Here is a 22,223-nt window from a genome sequence, read left to right as displayed (position 1 = left end):
AAAAAAAAAAAAGCCTTACCTCACTCCCTGCTTGCACGTGTTTTCTATGTAGATTCAAGCCCAGAAGTCTCTTGTCAGGATTTGGCATTTGCCTCCCAAATGTCCCTTGACCTCTGTCCTTCAGTATATACTAATCGAGTTTAAGTCAAATAAATTATGTTCATGGCAGTTTCTCTGTAGGTTAAAAAGTATCCGAAGAAAAAGGGAAGGAAACCTTCTTTATTAATAGGGCTATATCCAAAATCTAAGCTAATTTTGATTTATCTATTAGAATATTTGGGATTCTGATTTGTTTATATACATCTTAAAAATTGGGCAATAAACCCAAATATTGAATAATACAAGCATGTTTTAAGAAAGAACTGAGCCCAGTATTACAGGAATCGGTTTTTTGCTTATATGACGTATTGGGAAATGGATTTTGTATGGTTGATCTGTGGGGGTTTAATGACTAGCAGGACGATGTCAAAAATAGGAACAAAAAAAGCAAGTAGCGTTGTTCTAGCCAGTAGGAGTTACTAGTAAAAGGAAGGCGTAGAAAACAGAAGGTACTCATAACACTAAAAGAAGCAGGCACGGCCCTTCCTCCAGGGCTGCCGCACGAGTGAGGGAATTACAGCAACACCCAGAGCCAGGGACCCTCTGCCTTCTGCGGCCTCACGTTGAAGGTGACTCTGCTGCCAGCACCCTGGCCCAGCATACTGCAGTCACATGGCAGCTTTTTAAAACAGGTTCTGTAATAGAGGCTTTTCCAAGAGGATTTTTTTCCCCTTCACTTTCTGTATGCAGTTTACCTACTCTACTTTCTGGAATTTCTATTAAGACTTTCAGATATTTTAGTAATACTTTTCAAAGCCTAGCTCCTACTAATAGACACCTTGGCACTCTGTAAATTAAGTAAGACAACAACTGTTAGATCACCAGGATAATGCAAACGTACAAGCACAGTAATCAAATGGACATATATAAAAGCTGAGATGTATAGTGTCACTCTCTCTGTTTTGCCCTTTGGCAATTCTGCTTTGAGTTTCTTTCAGCCAGCAAATGAGGAATTAATTCGGTACTGTCACTCTGATTGTCTGGCTGCTGCAGCAAAGAGTGGAGTATCTTGGTTGAGAAAAATACCTGATGACGTTTAATAGTGAGTAGAGACGAAGGTAAACACATGAATGTCCATATTTCCGCGTACATCATGCCAAGTCTCACATGCCTTTCTTTTCTTCGTTATAGTAATGAAGCCACTAATCAGATAGCCTTACATTGGTTTTTATATAGAATATGGCACATGTTGGTATTCGTAACTCATTAACCGCGGGCTCAAGAGCAAAATGACCAGAATCACACACTCAGATCCTCATGCAGCTGAAGCTGACACCTGTCAGCAGCACCGGGCCTGTGCCTCGTCTCCCGGTGACCTGTACAGACACCGCCCTTTTTGCTCTCAGTAGTATTTTGATTTCACTGATTAATTTCGTGGTCTTTCTGGTATTATGTGTCAGAGGCCTAATTTCTGTCTACATGGTATTTCTTTTTGGCATTTGCCATGGTTGATCCCTCTTTTCTTTCTTCCCTTCCATGACTTCAGGTCTTTGACTTTTTGGCTTTCTTGACTGGCTCTGACTGTCCATTCTTTGCCAGTGTCTCCTGGAGCTCCTTTGCTCAGCTGCTCAGCTTGGTTCTCAGCCTCCCATGCAGCACCCAGGTGACTTCAACCCTCAGCTGTTTGGGACCACCACCTGTATTCTCATCATAGCCAGAAGTTTCCAACCCACCCTAGCCTTCCCCTAGCCTGAAGCATGTTGCCAGTAATAACTGACAGGACTCTAACTCTCAGCTCGATATGAAAATGAGAGATGCTTTCATGAACCAATGATTGGAATGCTGACACTTTCTGTCTTTAAAAAAATCAACTAGATTATTTTCCTCAATTTTATAACTATGTTTAAAATGTTTGTTTTGTTTTAGGATGACAAGATATGAGGGCCTGCTATTTGCAAGCATATATTTGCAAATAACATATTTTGCTTGTGAACAGTTATGATTCCTAAAAACTGAAAAAATTAAATTGGAGGGTGGGAAGGGGCAGAAGGGTTGAGCAGGCAGTGTTCAGGCTGTAGGGCCACCAAGCCAGCGAGAGGTTCCCCGGCTGGCAGGAATGGGCCTGGAGGGGACCCTTTTGTGCAGTCACCCTTGGCTGGCCTGGATGCAGTGGGGGCAGTGTTGCCAGCCACGCTCCTTGACAGGAAATCTGAGTGATGAGTGCTCACGGCCACCTCATTGTTTTTCCAAATAACACTCTGGCCAGTATTATTTTGTGGGGGGGTGCAGGGGGGTTGTTCATCATGATCTCACTGTCAGCCGGCGTGATATGTAATTGCACACAGAACTAGGCAGATTCAAATATTCAAATATCTGGTAATTGCCCAGAAAGTTCATGTTGTTTGCATTTGGAGGAAGTGAGTGTCAGGTAGTGTGTTGGGTGGCTAAGAGCTGAAGCCAGAGATTGGCATTATGGAGCTAGGATGAATCACTTGATGTCAAACAGCGCAGCCTCCTGCTCTGGCAGGGTTTCACTAACATAGCCTGGGATCATACTTATTTGTCCGGTTCCTGAAGACATGTGGGTCACCGGCACTCTCTGCTCTGATAGGGCCACACGTATTCAGCAGAACTTCTGCTCCCTGCTTTGGAAGTTCTAGAATCATAATCTAAATATTAGCAAGGGCATTGGAGCCCCTGATTTGAGTCCTCTTTGCAGCATCTCCAAAAAGTGATCGTTCAGGTTTTTTTAATAGGAGTCTCAATGCTAAGGCATCGCGCTTCAGTTTCCGAATCAGTGTGATTAAGGCAAAGTTTTCTTCCTATAACTTCCCTTTGCTGTTCCCCATTTTGCCCTCTAGAGCCATGCGGAATTAACCTGTTCTCCTTTCCGCATGATAGTCCTTTAAGTATTTGTAAATTGAAGCCATTCTTTATGCATTTTAAGTCCCCAGTTATTTTTGTTTCTTTTCTCTATATTCATGGCTATTTGTCAATGTTTGTCTTAAAACTTGGAGCTCAAGCTTAAACATGACACCCTAAGTGTAGTCTGACCAGCTTATCATCATATTAGTACCGTTCTTTGCCTGAACTCTGTACTTGTATTGATGTAGCCACATCAGTGTATTGATCCTACCAGTGGCTAGAACTTGGAAGTCATTTTCTGTCATACTTTGGGCAGTTTTTTTTACTACTGACTGCAGGAGTTTACATTTATTTGCATTAAATTTAATTTTGTTATATGTATAATGTGCTTCAAATATTTTAGTCATACAATATTATTTTGTATATTCATAGATATTAGTTACATTATATACCAATGTCAGGTGATATGAACTGAACTATAATACATCAAACTTAAAATAATAGTAATTATTATTACCATATAATATATTACTGTTAATATACTGAGCCCTTCCTATGTGTCAGGCACAATGCTAATAAGTATTGTACATAGGCTGTCTCATTTACTCTTTAAGAAAATAAGTATTATGTTACGTATTTTATTAAGAAAACAAGATTTAATACATTTAAGTAACTGTCTAGAATTATGAAAAGTCTAAAATTTTATCCAGCTTGCAAATATTCTGCCAGTTTGTGGATACTGGCAGAAGACACGAGATTCTTGGGTCAGAGATAAAGGACTTTATTAATAACAGCAACAGCTATAGCCAAAGGGTCAGCATCTGACCCAGTTTCCCAAGTCCCAACTCCCACAGGCTGACATGAAGAGGCCGGTGACATCTCTACACACAGTGGGTTGTAGTATAGGCAATGAACACTGAATTCAGGGAGCCCAAATCTTTTATTACAAGCAGTAAGCTTGCCTATTCTCTGTCCAAGAGGAGTACTTATTTTTATTATAATGAACAATGAATCAGTTTGCCCTTTGCTCTGGAAGAAGACACCCTCTTTCTCTTCCAAGGCTGTTTTCTCTAGAAACATCCATGAAAAGATAATCTGCAGTAAAGGTAGTCAGTGCCTCAGCTCACAAAAAGCACCAAAACACAGAGATCTATGGAGATTTTTTCTATAGTAACTTCCAGGTGTAGTGAGGAATCAAACCCAAGCATGCTGACACCAGAGCTCATGCTCTTTCTCTTACCTGGAAGATGTTTTAAAGAGTAGTCAATCCTTCCTTTTTAGATTTGTCTTCTTTTCAAAGCAATACTTATTAAGGCCTATTATATGTCAAGCGCTGAAGAAGCCATGGCAAATAATAGAGCCCTGCACTCAACGAGCTCTTGGTGTAGCAGGAAAGATGAGCGCACGTATGGGTAATTAAGATTCATTGTGATAGGCTGGAAGTATGTACGACAGGCTGTATGGGTGTCTGCCTAATGTCTCTAAAACCTAAAGTAACTTTCAAATTAAATAAATGTACAATTAAGACATATGTAAGTATCCAGTTGCTTATGGAGCCATGTTAATACTGTCACTTAGGACCTAGGTTTTTCTGTTAGGTTTACCCAGAAACTCTTTAATAGATGATAAATGTGACAAACTACAAAAGCACCTGAGTGCATTCTTCCTGTGCTCACTTATGGAACCTAAAAATTCTACTAGTAGTCATGCAACTGATTATCACAGTGGGTATTTATTCTTCTGATTATAGTACTAAGTGAAATAGATCATTGCCTTTCTGTCCCATTCGCTGACTCTAAGAGCTCAGGACTGTCAGCGGTGTGATTTCATTTCCCATCATAATCACCTTAATGAAGTAGAGTAATAGCAACAGAACCACATGAGTAGTGAAAGAAACATATTCAGAGTTCTAGAGAAGAGAGAATTGACATGGAATGGAATCTCTGAACCTTGGAGGTTTTAAAACTCTTCCAGTCCTTAGATATCCTACCCTTTAAAAACTTTAACAGCTCTGAAAGAATTCACAAGTGTTGCTCAAACATCGTGTGTCGGGACTTATTCCAGCCATGCTGCTGCTAGTCTGGGGGTCGGTCATCAGGGAAGGAGTTACGTGAGACATGTCCGAGGGGCTTCTCTCCAGGGAACTCCCTAAAAAGCAGAGACTACCACATGTCATCAGAACTCAGGCACTCTCATAAGTGAAGGCCAGGTTCATTTGACACACAGCCAGCTGCCCATTTGACATAGTCCTGAACATAGTTTAGAAGGGCCTGCCTACTTACCTCATGTCTATACTCCACCCAGAATGCCATAGATTCGCACTCAGGAGAGGCTCTGGGGAAGACCTCTGGATAAGGAACGTGATGAGGAGAATGGAAGTGGAAAGCTACCCTTGTCGAACACTGCTAGCTCTGCTTGCGTGTGTGTGCATGTCCACGAAGGCGAGTGCTTGGGTGTGCTTAATTTTATGTGTGCATGTGTATGTATATATTTCAAGAAAACATGGAAATGTTACATTTGATTAAGCATATAAAGTGTTTAAATTTTAGAAAATAGTATTAATAATTAGCCTGTTATGCCTCGTTGTATAATTACGTTACCTCGCTGTTATCTGCCACAGGAGTTGCGCGCTTATCCTAGATTTGCTTTGCCCCTTCAGAATATTAAGATGAGCCATTTGTTGATCCACAGAAGAAAAAAAACAACGAAGAATGGGACAGAATGCCACTGCTCTCCCTCCATGAAGGAGCTCAGGGAACCCGTCTTCCGGTCCTCCCGTGTCCCTTGAAGATCCTCCACCAGTGTCAGGCCTGTAGCTTTATTTTTGGAACTGGGAAGTTCCAGCAGAAGAAGTGGCCCTTAGACATTCCACCCGAAAGCATTCCAAGTCCTGCCTTTCTAACCCCTGTTGAAGATTATGTCAAGTGGGCAACTGGTTGTGTGCCAAGTGGACTTGGGCGTCAGCTGCCTGATAGAGCTCGTTTCTTAGGTACCTGAGTTTGGATTATACATAATGAATTCAGTTTTCCACTTGTTCACTTCACCATTCCCACACAAAGTACCTTCTGGGGGTGCCTGTGCGGCGCCCGGTACACAGCTTTGCTACTGCTTTCCTGCATGTGCGCCCGGGTGGAAGGAGGCATGTGCGTGGATGTCACTCCCTGATCAGCGTTCGGATCCATACCGCATGCTTGTTGCTATGTGTGCCTGCCAGCCAGCTCCTTTCAAACGGGCTTTTAGTGAAACGGCAAAATAGTGTTGCCTGTTTAACAAAGCCTTTAATTTCCCTAATAAACTACTAATAATTTTTTTAAAAGATAGTTTTCCTGTTTACGCCCTCTTGGAACACAGTGGAATCGTGTGATCCTGTAATTGGCCCTAGCCCCATGACACATGATTACCTCACTGGACTTACTACCCTGTTTTTAAAATCTACTGCGGAAATTTTCTGGAGGACTTCAATGTGCCGTGCATAGCTGCTGAGACAAAATGGCGCGCTGTTCCCTCTAGACACAGTGAGGCCTTAGTGCCAGCCGCACCCAGGTCCCACCTCACCCCATCCTGTGCATTTCAGATGTGCACAGTGCACCAGGTGAACAGGACCCCGTCAGGTCTGGGCTCGATATTCATTTGGATTGTGTTTTTTAAAAGGATCTCCTTCTGAACTTCCCTTGCTTCTCAAAAAAGCCAGGTCAGGTGTGTGGAGGGAAACCACGGATACTGCTGCCCGACTGTGGGTTCCAACGGCTGCCACTTCACTCAGGGTTTCCATCTGAAAGTTAGTTTCTATTCATTCTGCTCATTCCAGAGTCAGGGTTCATGCCTCTTAGTTGGTCTTTTGTTTGATTTTTGTTAAGCTTTATTATCCCAGGGGTATGTTATTCTGTAGAGCCCTAGCCACAGATACTCTGCAACTTTCAAGAGGAATTTAACTTAGATATTTAGGAAAATGTTGAAAATAAAGACTGTAGTTTCTACCGGTTAGGAAGAAAATGCGTTATCGTTTTCTACCTTGACAACGTCAGCGTCCAGTCCACCCCCTCGGCCCTGCCGTGTGTAGAAAAGGCTGAGGCTGGGTGTGGCCCAGCACAGAGGCTCTCCCAAGTCCATCCAGGCAGATCCAAGGAAGGTCTGAGGGCCATCGTCCCATCACCTTCATGGCCCTGTGTCCTCCCCTTGGCTTGCTCAGCGGTGACAGCTCCTGAGGCTGTGCTTCCCCCGCACCTGGCAGCCTTGCCCAGCCAGTGGTGGCCCCCGCACCCTTTCTCCCGCTTTCATTTCCTGGACTCAGGGATTTCTGCAGGTTTGGATTTCCTGCCTCAAAGAGCCCGGGCCTTCCCGAGTTGCTATCCACAGGGTGCTGGAGGTCTCCTGGCACACACCCGCTCCGTTGGAAAGAGCAGCCATGTGCCCAGCACATTATGATTCATTTTAAGGCATAGAGAAGAAATCCGCATTGTTTCAAGTGTACACAAGCAGCTGCTGTCGTTTGGCTATGAGCAGATGTTAGACCTCCGAAAGCTTTGCTGATCATTAAAATACTAACAGTTAGTGTTTTACCCCAGCCGTAGGTTCTGTTTACTGTAAATTTGATTTTAATGGTGCCTCTGTGCGGTTACTGAGAAGCGGTTTGCTTTCTACCTTCATATGAAAGTGTCTACAATGAAGACAAATGTCTGTTTCCTCTCATTTCCTTGGGAACAATATGAAGATACTATAATATAAAGGAAATACAAACATGACTACAAAAGCAAATGTGGATTTTTTTATAGGGTTTTGCCAGAAAAACAAAAAGCAAACAAGTTTAATCTGCCTTGTTAGCCTTTTAAGGTAGCCTTGTTAGAGGCATGCCCTCCAGGAGGACTGGCTGGGCTTATTTGCATAATTTTACCTTTTCAGGTGTGTATAATGTGTACAAGTTTTGAAAAATAGGCCTTGTCTCCTGATACTGTTTATCTGCATTGGGAGTTCATAGGCTATCAGAGGACATTTAGGAAAAGGCAGTTGGGATTCCTAATTTTCTGCTTCCATAAGAATGCCTGTTCCAGTTTGTTACGTCTTTAAGTCAAACAGAGGCAGCCTTACAGTAAGCAGGGGGGTGCTATTTGTCTGGTAGAGTTTGAAGGTCTTCCGGAAGCCTCGCTCCTGAGGGACTGACATTCCACAGCTCTTTTCCAAGCCTGGGTTCCCCCCCATACAAAGCCTGAAGGGCACTGTTAGGTGTTCTCAGCCATTGTCACTAATGCTCACACACGTGTCGGCGCACAGGAGCAGAAGGCTTGCACTGGAAGGAGAGGCCAGGGCGCCTCCAAGAGGGGCACCCCCCTTCCCATTGGCCAGGGCTCTGACCTCAACACCCAGAAATGTGTGCGGAGTAGGAGACGCACCCTGTGTTGATACTGCGTGGGTTCCCTCCACCACTCCTCCCCTTGCTTTGTTCCAAATAGGACTGAAGACTTTTGAGCACTTTCTGCTAGCACATCAACTGGCTGTTCTTAAGAAGTACTGTTCATGGGTAAATGACTAGATCAGAGCCCTTCCCAGCCTAATTTTAAAGTGCCATCTCATCGCCCTCCGTGAAACTCAATGACACTGTTTCTGTCGCCTGAGTTCGATTTCCAAAGGTACATGGTTGTGCATCGCGATCTCTCGGTGTGGCTCATAGGCCTCTGCCCAGCAGAGAAACAGTTAACCGCTACCCTTCCTCTCCACCCCACAAAGCCTGTCAAGATAGCCTTAAAGCAGGCATTCTCATCTTCCTGAGTGAGATTTGCGTGCACCACTTCTATTACTGTTAGATCTTCATGCATGAAAATGATAATATATACCTAAGGGTCTGATATAATACAACATTTCTTAGGGTTTGTGACTTTAAAGGTAAAATATTGTCTTTTGTTCTTTGTCACTCTTCAGTGGCCATGGAAATATCTAGGCCCATGGAGACTATTCTTGGTAAAGTTAGAAACCTGCATGATTATGTACTTCCAACTCAAGATACAATTTAGTCTTCATTTTTTGTGAATTTCCAGAATTCTTTTCAGGGGTTTTATATGATCATCTTCAGTTGCTGCCAGTGTTAAAGGTTGTACCCATGGCAATTAAGAAAAAGGGACTAAAACTTTTGGTACCTAAATTTTTGCCCTGGTTTATTATAAATATTCCTTCACTAAAAATTGCATGGTATGTCCAAAGAAATTGTGTATTTGAATTTATGTGAAAGAGTTTTTCGGAAATAGTGTGAACCTCAGCTAATTTTTACAGAAAAGCAATTTCCCCCTCTCTTCTTATAAAACATCAGCCTTCATGAAATGCGGGGCATGGCGAAGACTTTACTGTCCTCCTTCAACATATTTTTATATATTTATATGTGGTATACAGCAGATAGTTACCAAAACTCCTTTTAATTATTACACTGTAAAATATGTCTAACTTGTCCTTAGGCCAGCTCCTGTCAGCTGACCAAAACTGATCTGTACTCTGAGATAAATCTCGCTAGTTTAGCTACCATGTTTAACATGCATGTCAAAGGCTAAAAATAATTCTTAATCTTGTATTTCAAGTAACCTTTTTGTTTCTGTTTTGTGTGTGAATTTTAGTAATGCTGACCAGAATGTGTTTCTAACCATTGAAAATAATGGAGAAACATGAGGTACTGACCAACCAACCTGTGTTCTTAAAAAATTTTTTTAAAAAGGAGAAATTGCCATTTGGTTACTGGAATATAAAACTAAGGGGTTCCTCTGTCCCATGTTATACCAGATTCATACTCTTTCTTTGATCCTAGCGAAGTCCCTAAACCACTTGATGGGAGTTTTCCCTTCAGGAACTTGAGGAAGTTCACATTGTTTAGTATAAGAAGTAGCTCAAAGGCAGGGAGTTCCCCGTAGTATGTACCAGTGTTAACATGGAAAGCATCACTTCTTCAAAACCAGAGTCCAATGGGAGCTCTGTAACAGGACGTCTTGCATAATGCCAGGGAATTATTATTGTCTATAAGATGAATAAATTATGGAGCAATTATTGATACCGGTTTGACTGGCTAAACTATCGGTGACTGCTATTGTAAGAATAATGTATTCCCTGCTTTGAAATTTCTAAAAGGTTATATTTCATTGAATTTTAATTTGTCATTTTTCCTGCTTTCACTTGAGAAACTTATAAGCTTTTGTGACATTAAAATATGGCTCTAATTTATTAGCATAATCTGTTAATATTGTTTCATTTTAATAGACATTAAGTATGATTTCTTAACATTCTTGTTAAAATTACATCTTAAAATTGAAGCCAAGAAAAATTATATGTGGCTTAAGAATTGCAATGTCATGTGTGTCCCAAATTTTTATGTGAAAAGTATTATTTTTTTAATCACATCGTACTCAAGGTGCTTTCATTACGACAATGAACCAACCCAGCATTCTCACGCTTACTGGGCCTACCAAAATATAAAATCTAAAGTACATCCAGTGTCTGAGATGTAACCTAGCAATGTATCAACATTTAGTACCATTTCAGAAGCTTAGAAATTTAAAATAAATGCTGACTCGTAGCAACAAAATGGTTTACATAGGATATTAGCACAGGCTTTTGTAGGCATTAGGCATTTCACCCCACGACATGTCTTTTTAATGCCATCTTTATCTGCTACGTGATGCATGAAATCTACTTTCGGTTTTAGAACTGCTAACAACCTTTGACCCCTTTAGTGGAGGCACAATGTGACCTTTCTATTGTCATCAGCTTTCATTCTCCTGAAAATTCTATGAATTTTTATTACAAGTTTTTTTTAAAACCAAGCTGAGGCTTCCACAAATTACTTGCCACAGATGAGATGAAGTTGTTGAAGTGGTGTTAGATAAGTTTTACAGCCAGCATGTGTGCGGCCGAGGAGCCCAAGCCTGTGTCCTACAATGTCATACACCAGTAACTGCTGAGCCTACTATTGGATAAATACATCATTTTATGGAACATTGATTGTTCTATAAACCCAATGGAGTATTATGCTCTATGATCAAACCATTTAGATTGTGTGTAGAGCACAGAAAATGCCATATTCAGGATGGTACTAAAAGTGCCATTAGTGTATTTTATGGATGTCATTACAGGGGAAACTTCTCTCTGTAGGCCCTGTTTACTGCAAAATTTTTTAGTCTGTAATGACATTTTTCATTCACAACGTATGCCTTCAAGAGAGGGGGCCCTTGTTTTATTTTTTTCATTCGGGTTTACTGCACAAATTCTGTACATTTTAATTAAATGTAAGCTTAACAAAAGCGTAAGGTATTTATTCTGTGGGAAAAAATGATGACAGGAAGGAGCAGCACACACACAGAGAGGAGGGAGTCAGGTACGCAGCCCTGTGCTGCTCCCCAGAAGCACACCAGCCAGCAGAACTGAGCCCTTAGCATAGTTTTGGGGAGCGGAGTCTCTGCGGCTTAACCCCTCCACCCCCACATAATGGAGCTTGTGTTTTTCCACGCTGGAGATGTTGGCTTCAAGCACACAGAAGGAGCTGCAGCTTCATAATGGCATCCCAGAGCAGCGAGCCAAACTCAAAATCCTCTCCCCAAAAGTAAATCCTCAGACACCCCAGTAACTACCTTTTTATTCCATCCAAGCTGTGAACTTTCGATGCATTCGGCTCTGAGAAGGGAGTAAAATATCTTTGTGCTCACAAACGCAAACGGGCAGAAAGTGAGGACTTTGTAGATAGGCACGAGGCTGCATTTTAATGTCACTTGTGCCTTCTACACAAAGCTGCTTATTGCCCTATTGAAAACAGACCCAAAAAAGTATGATTTTAGGCACACTGGTTAGCTACTGTTACTGTACTGAAATCTGACACTTTTTTAAAGGTACTGTAATACAAATACTACATTGAGCATCCATGCCCCATTAAGGCTTTGTGTGATTTTGGAGACATTACAGTGACTAAGCAGTGAAGGATGCAACCTGTACCACGTGCCTGTTTTCCAAACACTGTATCCATTTGGCCATTTGCATTTGGTGAGCTTTACAGTTCATATTTACTAGAAAGAGCTCAAAACTGGAGGTTGATGTGCCCAGTAAATTCTTGGTCATATAACTTTAAACAGAGTTTAAAGTTATAGAAGAGATTCACATTAGTTTAAATGACACTTGAACTTCTACATAGCTCAACATTAATTCATTATGGTTGAAATGGAGGAATCTTCAGTGGGTGAATCTTTTTCAATCTGATTGAGGCTGTTACATTTTATAGGTGCTATTTTTCAAAGCAGTACTGACAGCACTCGAAGTTATTAAATTGCTGAATCAAAAGATGTACCCGCGCTCGCATTTATGAACTGTGGTGGACTCACTGGGCCTGTGCGTGTGCGGAGGTGAGGACGTTGGTGTTGCTAGGCTCCGTCACACCCCACACTGACAGCAGTATTTACCCATGTAGTTTACATTAATGGTCTGGAAGTGGCTTAACCCACCTCTGGATTCAAATACATTCGGTAAGTAGTTCAGAATAGCATAATTATCAGTGCTGCAAGGGATTTAAAGGATAATTATATACGCAAGAGATTTCCTGTCCAGTTACAGAGTAAAGAACAGAAGCCTTGCTTGGACTCAAGCGTGCACCATTTCTTCCTGAGACTACTGACGAAGGGGATGTTTGTTCTTTCCTTCCCAACTACAGTAGCTTCTCCTCTCTCTTAATGTACTGGCAGTATGTCCTTTTCTGTAATTAAAATTAATGGCGGAGGGGAATGACCAGAAGGCTGCCTTCTTTGTTTTTGTGTCCTTATTTCCCTTTTTTTCAAGTTCTGAATTAGACCAAAAATGACATTAAAATTAGAGAATGGACAGAAGCAAACAAATCAAGGTTGACATGTGAAGATGGCGCTGGATAGAAAAGTAGGGGTTGGGGAGAAATTGCAAGCATACCAGAGAAAGAATTTGTCAAGTACAGGAGACAAAGATCTAGAGGTCCTAGCAGATGGCAAACTGACCAGGGATCACCACATAGCCCGCTCATGCTCAGGCGGAAAGGAAGCATGAATACAGGAGCTGTGGGTGCCACCCTCTTGAGGCTTCTGACCTCTCTGAGGAGAGAATATAGGAGGATCAAAGTTTACAAGACAATCATGAGACAGGCAGCGATTCAGCCCCTGCCCCTGGGACCTGCACACCCACCCTCATCTCAGCTTAGCTTTTAATCTCTGATCTTCCCTAGGTCAAGGCACCAGGCGGGGATGGACGCGGGTTGTTTCTTTCTGCAAAGTGGGAGGAGGGGGAAAGGCAGGTAGTCAGGAGCTGTGTCCCCAGGCACACCCTTTCCAAGGCTCCCTCAAAACTCCTTACCACACGTGACCTTTGGAAAGTCTCCAGGCATTCACACGGCATGAGTACCACGGGTTGAATACCTGTAACTGCTACCACCAGACCTCAGGAAGAGGAAGTCGTGTTCCGGAAATGCCTGCTACCCGAAGCACACGTTGGGGCCAGCCAGCAGCCCCATTTAGTGCTACCCAGTTATTCTCTGTCCTTGGTCAGGGGTAACCATGAGAAAACAGGGTACACTATAATTAGGGAATTTGTTCAGCTAGACTCATGAACATTTTGGTCCCTCTTCCGGGAATGGTGAGTTGACCTTGAAGACGCAGTGCTTTCCTCTGCCTGGTCCATGAGGGCGAGGCCAGGCCTGGCTCACCCCTGCGGTTCACTAACCCGGCTGCATCTGCCCATGCGAGGGTTCCATGGACGCAGAGCGAGTACACAGGAGTATCTCCTGGTAGTGGAGCTAGTCCTGGCTGGCCCTGCAGCTCTTTTCTTGTTGTTGTTTTTTTTTGAGACGGAGTCTCGCTCTGTCGCTCAGGCTGAAGTGCGGTGGCGCCGTCTGGGCTCACTGCAAGCTCCGCCTCCCGGGTTCCCGCCATTCTTCTGCCTCAGCCTCCCGAGTAGCTGGGACTAAAGGCGCCCGCCACCATGCCCGGCTAATTTTTTTTATTTTTAGTAGAGACGGAGCTTCACCGTGTTAGCCAGGATGGTCTCAATCTCCTGACCTCGTGATCCGCCCGCCTCGGCCACCCAAAGTGCTGGGATTACAGGCATCGGCCACCGCGCCCGGCCGCAGCTCTTGACCTAAAATTCCATACCCTTTCTAAGATTCACACTTTACAGAGTTGCCTGAGAAAGAAGATATATTAATTAGTACTTAACAGTTAATTAATACTTTCAAATCCAGGACCGTGTTCCTCCAGCCTGGGTAAGAGCTGGGGCATGTCCCCTTGGTAAACATGATTTAACAATTTCTGCTGATCCTTCCTGAGATGCACCCGCTGGAAGACAGGCCCTGTCTGGGGTCCGTGCTCAGAATTAACTCGGTATTGAAAGAAATGCTTTCTTGCAGAACACCACCAACATGATAAGCAAAATGGTTGACTCTTTTTAAGAGATCCTAGCAATAAAACAGTTCTTGATCCTTTTTTCCCTTTTGTTAAGGTTAAAAGATGCTGTTAAGAAACTGACGCCCTCAAGGAGAATAAAGCAGAATATCTCAAAAATGTGGTTGCTGTTGAACTATGGAAATGTTTGCTGTGGGTCACCTATCGATCATTCTCTTATTTAGGAGGGATGGAGTCGATTAGAAAACCGATGGAAAATTGGGATTTAAAGAAGAAAACAGGAAGTCTGTTTAAAGAGTCCATTTCTTTTTTATGAAAATAAAGTTTATCATTTCCAGCCCTGTTTGATCCAGCAAGGCGGGGAGCAGTAGGCGTTGCCCTGAGTCGCCAATGACATTGAGGAGGGTGTGATGTGCGCCTGGCCGTGTGCCCTCGTGCAGCACCTCCCATCCCCACCATCCTTCTGCCCTGCCAGAGTTTTCTTTGTACAGCATAGATGACAGCCAAAGCCCCTGGCCCGAGAGCTCTGCGATGGGCTCAGTGCTCTTGCAGCAGCCCAGGCCTTTCAGAATCCCGCTGCCCACCCAAGCCCTGTGCTCTGCCCGCTTGCCCTGGGTATCCCGTTGACAAAGGGCAGACAATGAAGGGCACAAGATGGCTCCAGACCAGGGGATGCACCCAGCTCCGGCTCTCCCCTCCTCACTCTCGTCCTGCTCGCCCCCTCTTTTCTCTCCTGGTCTCCCCTTATCGCCTCTGCCTGGGCACCACAGGGCTTGTGGTATCTTCTACACACACTGTTTTCACTAAGGCATTTGGGGCTGGCACTTCAGATCATAAATTTCTTACCCTGTTACAGTCCTATAGTTTTCCTGCTAAAAACATTCAGCACGCTCCTCCGCTCTGCAGCCTATAGCCCAGGTACCTTCGTGCAGGGTGGAGGAAGCCTTGGGCAACCTGCTCTGTGATGAGCAACCTATTACCACCCCGAGGCCTTGACGTACCATGGGGACAGCCTTCCTGCCTCTGCCTGGGCCCTCGCTGCTTCTGTCTGGAACTTCTCCTCCCAGTCTACGAGAGATGGCTTGAATCTTGTCCTGAAGACAGGGCTACAATGTTGTTTGGTTTTTACATCTTTCCCTGAATATTCTTTCCTGAATGTATGGCTTCTTTGTCTCTGTGTCTTGTCACCTTATGTTGTATCCAAGACGTTCAGCAAACGCATCTTTGTTGATTACTTATTCAATCCAAGGCACTGTCCGGAAGATGGGACAGAGAGGAGAAAGGCTGAGACTGGCCCCTCGAAGCCCACCGCCCAGTTCTGCAGTATAGACTCCCCTCTCAGCCCCTGAGTGGCCAGGACCCCGTGTCTGCATGTGGCCAGCACCTTGCAGAGCACCCTGCATGCTGCCAGGACACGGCGACTCACGTGGCCGCACAGGCTGCCTGCCCAGGTTCAGCGCCTGAAACGTTGATGTTCAATAAATATTTGTTGCATTAAACTTTTACAGCTATGTTTATTGATGACGTTTTTTAAAATTTAATATGCAAGGCTTTCTTTTTGCTGAATAAACAAATATACCATATGTAATATTTGGTCATTAAAAAAAGATTTTCCTTTGGGTTAGGAGATACTGCTGCTGGCTGTTTGCTGAACTTTACTTAGCACCCGTGACCGAATGCATTGTTACAAAAGAAATGATGGTGGTGGGGGGGAGGTATCCAGCCTCCTTCCCTGGGCACTGGAGAGGCACACACCCCTGCAAAGAGTTGTATTGGACAGCTCACCCAGGGCTGTGGGGAAATGCACGCCCAGCATTAACTCTGTGTGCCCTCGAGCCTAGAGCCTGCCTGTAGATGCTCACGGAGGCCTCTGGCCCTGCTGAAGCTTGCACTGTAGAGAGCTCTTCAGGGTTTGGAATAGGGGGTCATGGTGTCTCTGCTGAGGGCTGAGCGCTTCTGCGGAAGAAGTGTCTTACTTGTAAGCCTACGAGTACTTTTTCCAGGCTCTAACTGGTCCCTGTCTCCCTTAGGCATTGTTTCCAAGTCCTACGAGTGCCGTCTGAAGGGACAAGGAGCCACCTTCGTGGAGACAGACAGCCCCTTCACCGCAGCAGCCCTGGCAGAAGAGCCCCTCGTCAAAGAGAAGCCCCTCAGAAGCAGCAGGAGGCCGGCACCGCCCCCTGAGCAGGTGCAGCAGGTCATCATCTTCCAGGGCTACGATGGGGAGTTTGCCCTGGACCCCTCTGTGGAGGAGACGGCCGCCGCCACGCTGCAGACTCTGGCCATGGCCGGCCAGGTGGCTCGGGTGGTGCACATCACGGAGGATGGCCAGGTCATCGCCACGAGTCAGAGCGGGGCACATGTAGGCAGCATGGTGCCCGGGCCCATCCTCCCGGAGCAGCTGGCTGATGGAGCCACCCAGGTGGTCGTCGTGGGGGCCTCCATGGAAGGCCATGGCATGGATGAGTCCCTCAGTCCAGGTGGCGCTGTGATACAACAGGTGACCAAGCAGGAGATTTTAAACCTCTCGGAGGCTGGAGTCGCTGCCCCCGAGGCATCCTCAGCCCTGGATGCGTTGCTCTGTGCGGTCACTGAATTAGGGGAGGTGGAGGGCAGGGCTGGGCTCGAGGAGCAAGGCAGGCCTGGCCCCAAAGACGTGCTGATCCAGCTGCCCGGGCAGGAGGTCTCCCATGTGGCTGCCGATCCCGAGGCCCCCGAGATCCAGATGTTCCCACAGGCCCAGGAGAGCCCAGCCGCCGTGGAGGTGCTCACCCAGGTGGTCCATCCGGCAGCAGCCATGGCCTCTCAGGAGCGGGCACAGGTGACCTTCAAAAAGATGGTCCAGGGCGTCCTCCAGTTTGCTGTGTGTGACACGGCCGCAGCCGGCCAGTTGGTCAAGGACGGTGTCACCCAGGTGGTGGTGAGCGAGGAGGGTGCTGTCCACATGGTGGCCGGGGAGGGTGCCCAGATCATCATGCAGGAGGCGCAGGGCGAGCACATGGATCTGGTGGAGTCCGACGGGGAGATCTCGCAGATCATCGTGACGGAGGAGCTGGTCCAGGCCATGGTGCAGGAGTCCAGTGGCGGCTTCTCCGAGGGCGCCACGCACTACATCGTGACAGAGCTGCCCCCAGGGGTGCAGGACGAGCCGGGCCTGTACTCCCACACGGTGCTGGAGACTGCGGACTCGCAGGAACTCCTGCAGGCCGGGGCCACGCTAGGCACAGAGGCCGGGGCCCCAAGCAGGGCAGAGCAGCTGGCCAGCGTGGTCATCTACACCCAGGAGGGCTCCCCAGCCGCGGCGGCAATTCAGAGCCAAAGAGAAAGCAGTGAACTCCAGGAAGCATGAGACGCGCGGCACCTTTACTCAGCACAGGGCAGGTGTGGGGAGGTCCAGCTTCGGTGGGGGGCTGTGTTCCCTGAGCTTCATCTGAAACCTTCAAAACCATGAGAACAAGGCTCCCGTGAGCCCTGGGCATGCACTCCCAGCGAGGGTCACACTGGCCAACAGCCAGGCGCCCACAGAGGGTACCAAGGGCTGGGCCTCGGGGAGCAGGCTGCCAAGTGCATGAGGGCCGAGCGCAGGTCGCACAGGGAGCTCCGGTCCACCGGGGGCCCTTTGATCAATGGCCCCCCCTTTGTCCTGGCCGTTGTGCTGAAGAGAAGCCAAGTGTTGTTGATGGTTTTTTTCTCTCACAAGTGTTTTCCCATTTCAGTTATCAGAAGGTCATGGCCGTGGGGAAAGTGGTGAAGATACCCCTCGTGGCTTGGGGTGCACCTGCTTGTGCAGTCAGCATGTAGCTGCCTTTGCGTTTCATTCTCTACTGGGCTAGAAATTGCAGCTACAAGTGTTACCATCTTGAAGCAGTCCACTTCCATTCAATTTTTTTTTTTTTATTTTAGAGTAACAGTGTCCCCAGACCAAAGGAAGCCTGCTAGCTCATTTCATGTATAAATTTCCCATCTTCAAACAGTTTAGGTGTATTCGTTGCTCTGGTCACATTCTGCTTAAAAGAAATCCTCTTAAGCCTATGGTTAAGAAAAGCCTTGAAGTTTATATTCAGCTAGAATATATGTCGGTGGAGATAGCCAGTGCTTCTGATTCTGACTTAGTTTCATACAATAAAGCCTATATGTGAAACACACACTCTGGAAGATATTGTTCCTATCAATATTTTGCTTTTTATAACAAGGGTTTGTTCATGTTGATATCATTTTTGCAGGATTTCTTCGTGATTTCTGTCCATTTGAAAATGCTGACATTAAACATTAACACATAGAGACCGTGCCCTGTGGCCCTGCCGTGGCTGCTAGCATGGTCTGTGTTTCCTTGTGGATTCACCTGTGGCCCTGCCGTGGCTGCCAGCGTGGTCTGTGTTTCCTTGTGGATTCACCTGTGGCCCTGCCGTGGCTGCCAGCATGGTCTGTGTTTCCTTGTGGATTCACCTGTGGCCCTGCCGTGGCCACCAGCATGGTCTGTGTCCTCGTGGATTCACTGCAACTGTCGGATGCAAGTTTCTGTCATAATCATCTGTTTCCTGACACAGTTGCCCTTATTCTTTTCCAAAACTGTAAAATAATCTCCTCCCTCCAATGCAAAGGTTGTTTTTGTTCTGTTTCTTTTTTCTTTGAAATAAAATTATAGCATTAAAAGATCATGATGGCATGTTATTTTCAGCAGCCAGTGGTGGGCAGCTGTGGCAACCAAGGGGCACCCCGGCGCTCGTGGCTGCTGGCTTCTCCCTCCTTCGTGGCCTGCAGACGACACGGAGCACTGCTGCGCGCCCCCTGCAGCCCGGTACTGTTTCTCAGCGTCTGGCAAATGGCCCAGATGCATTCTGGTGACAATAACATATTCTATCATGGATAGCATCTAGAAATCGTGAAGAGCAGGCATGAGAGGAAAGGAGAGTGGTACCTTCTTTGTTTAAATACAAGTGCCGTTTAAAATCTCTTCCTGAGAGAGCATGGAGACCAGCTCATGCTTTGACCAGTTCAGAAACGGAACTGGCCTCCTCCTAGTGCCCTTCTCACTGCTGAGCTCTGTCCACCTAGGGCCACCTCCCTTTAGACAGCCACTCTCCAAAACAATAAGAACTGAAGGTAAAATTTCAAGGCTGACACTGAGATCCATAATTAGCTGAGGATGACTTGCTCATGTTTCTTAACAATGGCAGGGCTATTCAGGGCTTCTTAAACACTGTCTTCAGCAAACAGTGACAGGATCAAGGTGACCTTTACAAAGTGATGGCCCTCGCCAGCCTTCTCATACATGTTAAAAAAAAAAAAAAAAAAAAAAAGGTTGGTGGGGATGTTTTTCAATGGAAATATTTCTTCTTGATCACTCCTCCCGTTAGCGGTAGCCCACAGTCCTCGGCTTGGATGCTAATTCCTAACCGTGCGTAGTCCTGTATGGCTAACCTTTCTGCTGCAGTCCAGGGTGTTGACACTGACATGCTGCAGTTTACCGTTGGTGATTTATTTAGGATAAATATGTCTCAGGTGGCATTTAATCCTTCATAAAACCAGTGTAGCCTGCAGTGTCAAACCAGCAATCACGTTGTATGCACAATGAAAAGAGCAGGCCTTTGCATAAAAAAAAATTGTACAGAAGGTGTTTCTGGGCTCAGAAGGATTGCAGAGGCTTCACTAAGCCATTGTATCCTGTAATTACCCATAGAGCTAGGTTAATGTTACCTCTCTCTCTCTCATTACACAACTATTGGAATGTAAGGGGGTTTAAGAAGCACATACACAAATGTGTGCCTCAGAATAATGAGACATAGCAGGTTTTGTGAGCAAGGGACATTCATTGTGGCACAGACTGTCTATAAAAAAAGACAAGCTTATAGCTTTCCTTGTGATTTTTGCCAGAGAATATGACAGAACTTCGAAGTTTTTTTTTTTTTTAAGGCAAATGAAATATTTACTTGGAGACTAATCCAGAAAGGCCACTTTTGTATTAAGCTGCAGCCAATTAAACGACAGAGCCTCAAGGACGTCTGGCATGCAAGGAAGACCAGACCGCCCGAGGCAGCAGATAGAAATGGTTTAGACCTCAGCTTCCATGGCGGAAGTCGAGGTGCTCTCTGTATATGCTGGAGAGTTACAAAGCAAGATAGCAGTTTCCAGACAAAGGAAGTTGTAGCCACTTGAGGTCACGTTCATGAAACAGACCCAAACATGCATCATTCCAGGATGCCCCAGGCCTCACCAAGCAGTTGATGTGGAAGAAGCAAGGGAAGATGCTCTCCTAAAATATGTCCCATGCACTGCGGAACAAGCAGGCAAGCTCACGTCACCTGATACAGAGATCCTTTTCGCTACATGGTTTGCTTTGAAGAACCAAGTGAATGTGCCCAGGTTCTGTCAGTGCAGCGCTGGAAACTCCACTGCCATTTACGAGGTTCTATCAGTGCGGCGCTGGAAACTCCACTGCCATTTACGAGGTTCTGTCAGTGCGGCGCTGGAAGCTCCACTGCCATTTACGAGGTTCTGTCAGTGCGGCGCTGGAAGCTCCACTGCCATTTACGAGGTTCTGTCAGTGCGGCGCTGGAAGCTCCACTGCCATTTACGAGGTTCTGTCAGTGCGGCGCTGGAAGCTCCACTGCCATTTACGAGGTTCTGTCAGTGCGGCGCTGGAAGCTCCACTGCCATTTACGAGGTTCTGTCAGTGCGGCGCTGGAAGCTCCACTGCCATTTATAAGCTCTGTTCAGAAATGGGACCCCAGAGTATCACAGAAAAACCAGAGCTGGACAGTAGTTGCACAGGTAAAACCCAGATTTTATTCAGGAAAATGTCAGTAGGGGGAAAAAGACCTGGGCACAGAACTGGGCTTGGTTCTGAATACAGTAGCAAGTGAAGGTTTACAGCCAAGAAGTTGTGGGGGCGGGCGCTGGCGGGTGGAAGATGGCTGAAAGGACGCACGGGGAAGGCGTGGGCGCTGGCGGGTGGAAGATGGCTGAAAGGACGCAGGAGGAAGCAGGGCGGGCGCTGGCGGGTGGAAGATGGCTGAAAGGACGCACGGGGAAGGCGGGTGGGCGCTGGCGGGTGGAAGATGGCTGAAAGGACGCACGGGGAAGGGGATTCTGCCCAAACCCACAGGACGGGATTCTTGCTGAAGCCAGGCCAGGGCCATCAGATTCCACCTGAGGCAGAGGGGGCGTGATAGGATAAGGAACCTGGTTAGATCTCAAGGCTGAGCAGACATGGAGGGTTAAGGTTAGGGTTCTCGCCAGGATTTCTGGCTAAATCGATTTGGCAGGGTTCTTGCTGAAACTAGATTTTACAAGTGCACAGATGGGAAAGTTCGGTCAACCAAAGCTCTGTCAAAAGTCCTAGGAGGTGGACGGGGAGGAATCCCGGTCATCTCTACCCAAGTCCCGGTCGTCTCTACCCGATCCCCTGATGGGACACAGCGAGGCCTCTACAGGGCCAGGCAGCCCCAGCCCACCTCTGCTGTAAGAAGCAAGGGGCTGCTCCCCACGTGGCATTGGTGTCTCAGTCCTACCAAACTTCTTTTTCCTGAACAAAAGATAAAATGATGGCATAAGGAAAGCATCCAAGAACCAGCTTGGATTTCTAACCCAGAGCTGGTTCTAGGAAGAGAATTAGGGAATAAGAAAGGTCATTCATTTAACAAACTAAAAAAGCTGTGAGTTTTCACTTCTTTTGCTGTTTAATATTAGCCCATAATTTAAGAGAGCACACAGCTCACTTAAGCAACCTCCTCCTGTTCCATCTTGTTGAAGAATACAATTCGTTTTCTACTCCTCTAGGGTGATATCATTTTACATGAAGAAAAAAGTTCTCTCGGATGGCAGTTATACGTTTCGGAAGCACCTTCTAATCAGGGATGGGTGATTCATTATTAGCTTCAGCAGGCGATCCATCCGACATGTAAGGGGAAAAAATTAGCAGCTGTCACAGCATGATGAGTTAATTTC

At 45.9% G+C, this 22,223-nt stretch overlaps 1 protein-coding gene across 1 annotated transcript in view; it reads left to right on the top strand.

The window, feature by feature from the left end:
• Positions 1-18,931, top strand: part of ZNF407 (zinc finger protein 407) — a 473,707-nt gene extending 454,776 nt beyond the window's left edge. Inside the window, exon 9 of the mRNA XM_030810262.1 lies at positions 16,307-18,931. Within this exon, the coding sequence (XP_030666122.1) occupies positions 16,307-17,625 (1,319 nt within the window). The 3' untranslated portion in view covers positions 17,626-18,931. The remainder of the gene's footprint in view (positions 1-16,306) is intronic.
• Positions 18,932-22,223: the final 3,292 nt, after the last annotated feature.

The sequence above is a fragment of the Nomascus leucogenys genome, chromosome 4 (genome assembly GCF_006542625.1).
Source record: "Nomascus leucogenys isolate Asia chromosome 4, Asia_NLE_v1, whole genome shotgun sequence".
Lineage (NCBI taxonomy): Eukaryota > Metazoa > Chordata > Mammalia > Primates > Hylobatidae > Nomascus > Nomascus leucogenys.
The sequence above is the reverse complement of the archived record's forward strand: the minus strand, read 5'-3'. Positions and strand labels throughout refer to the sequence as shown.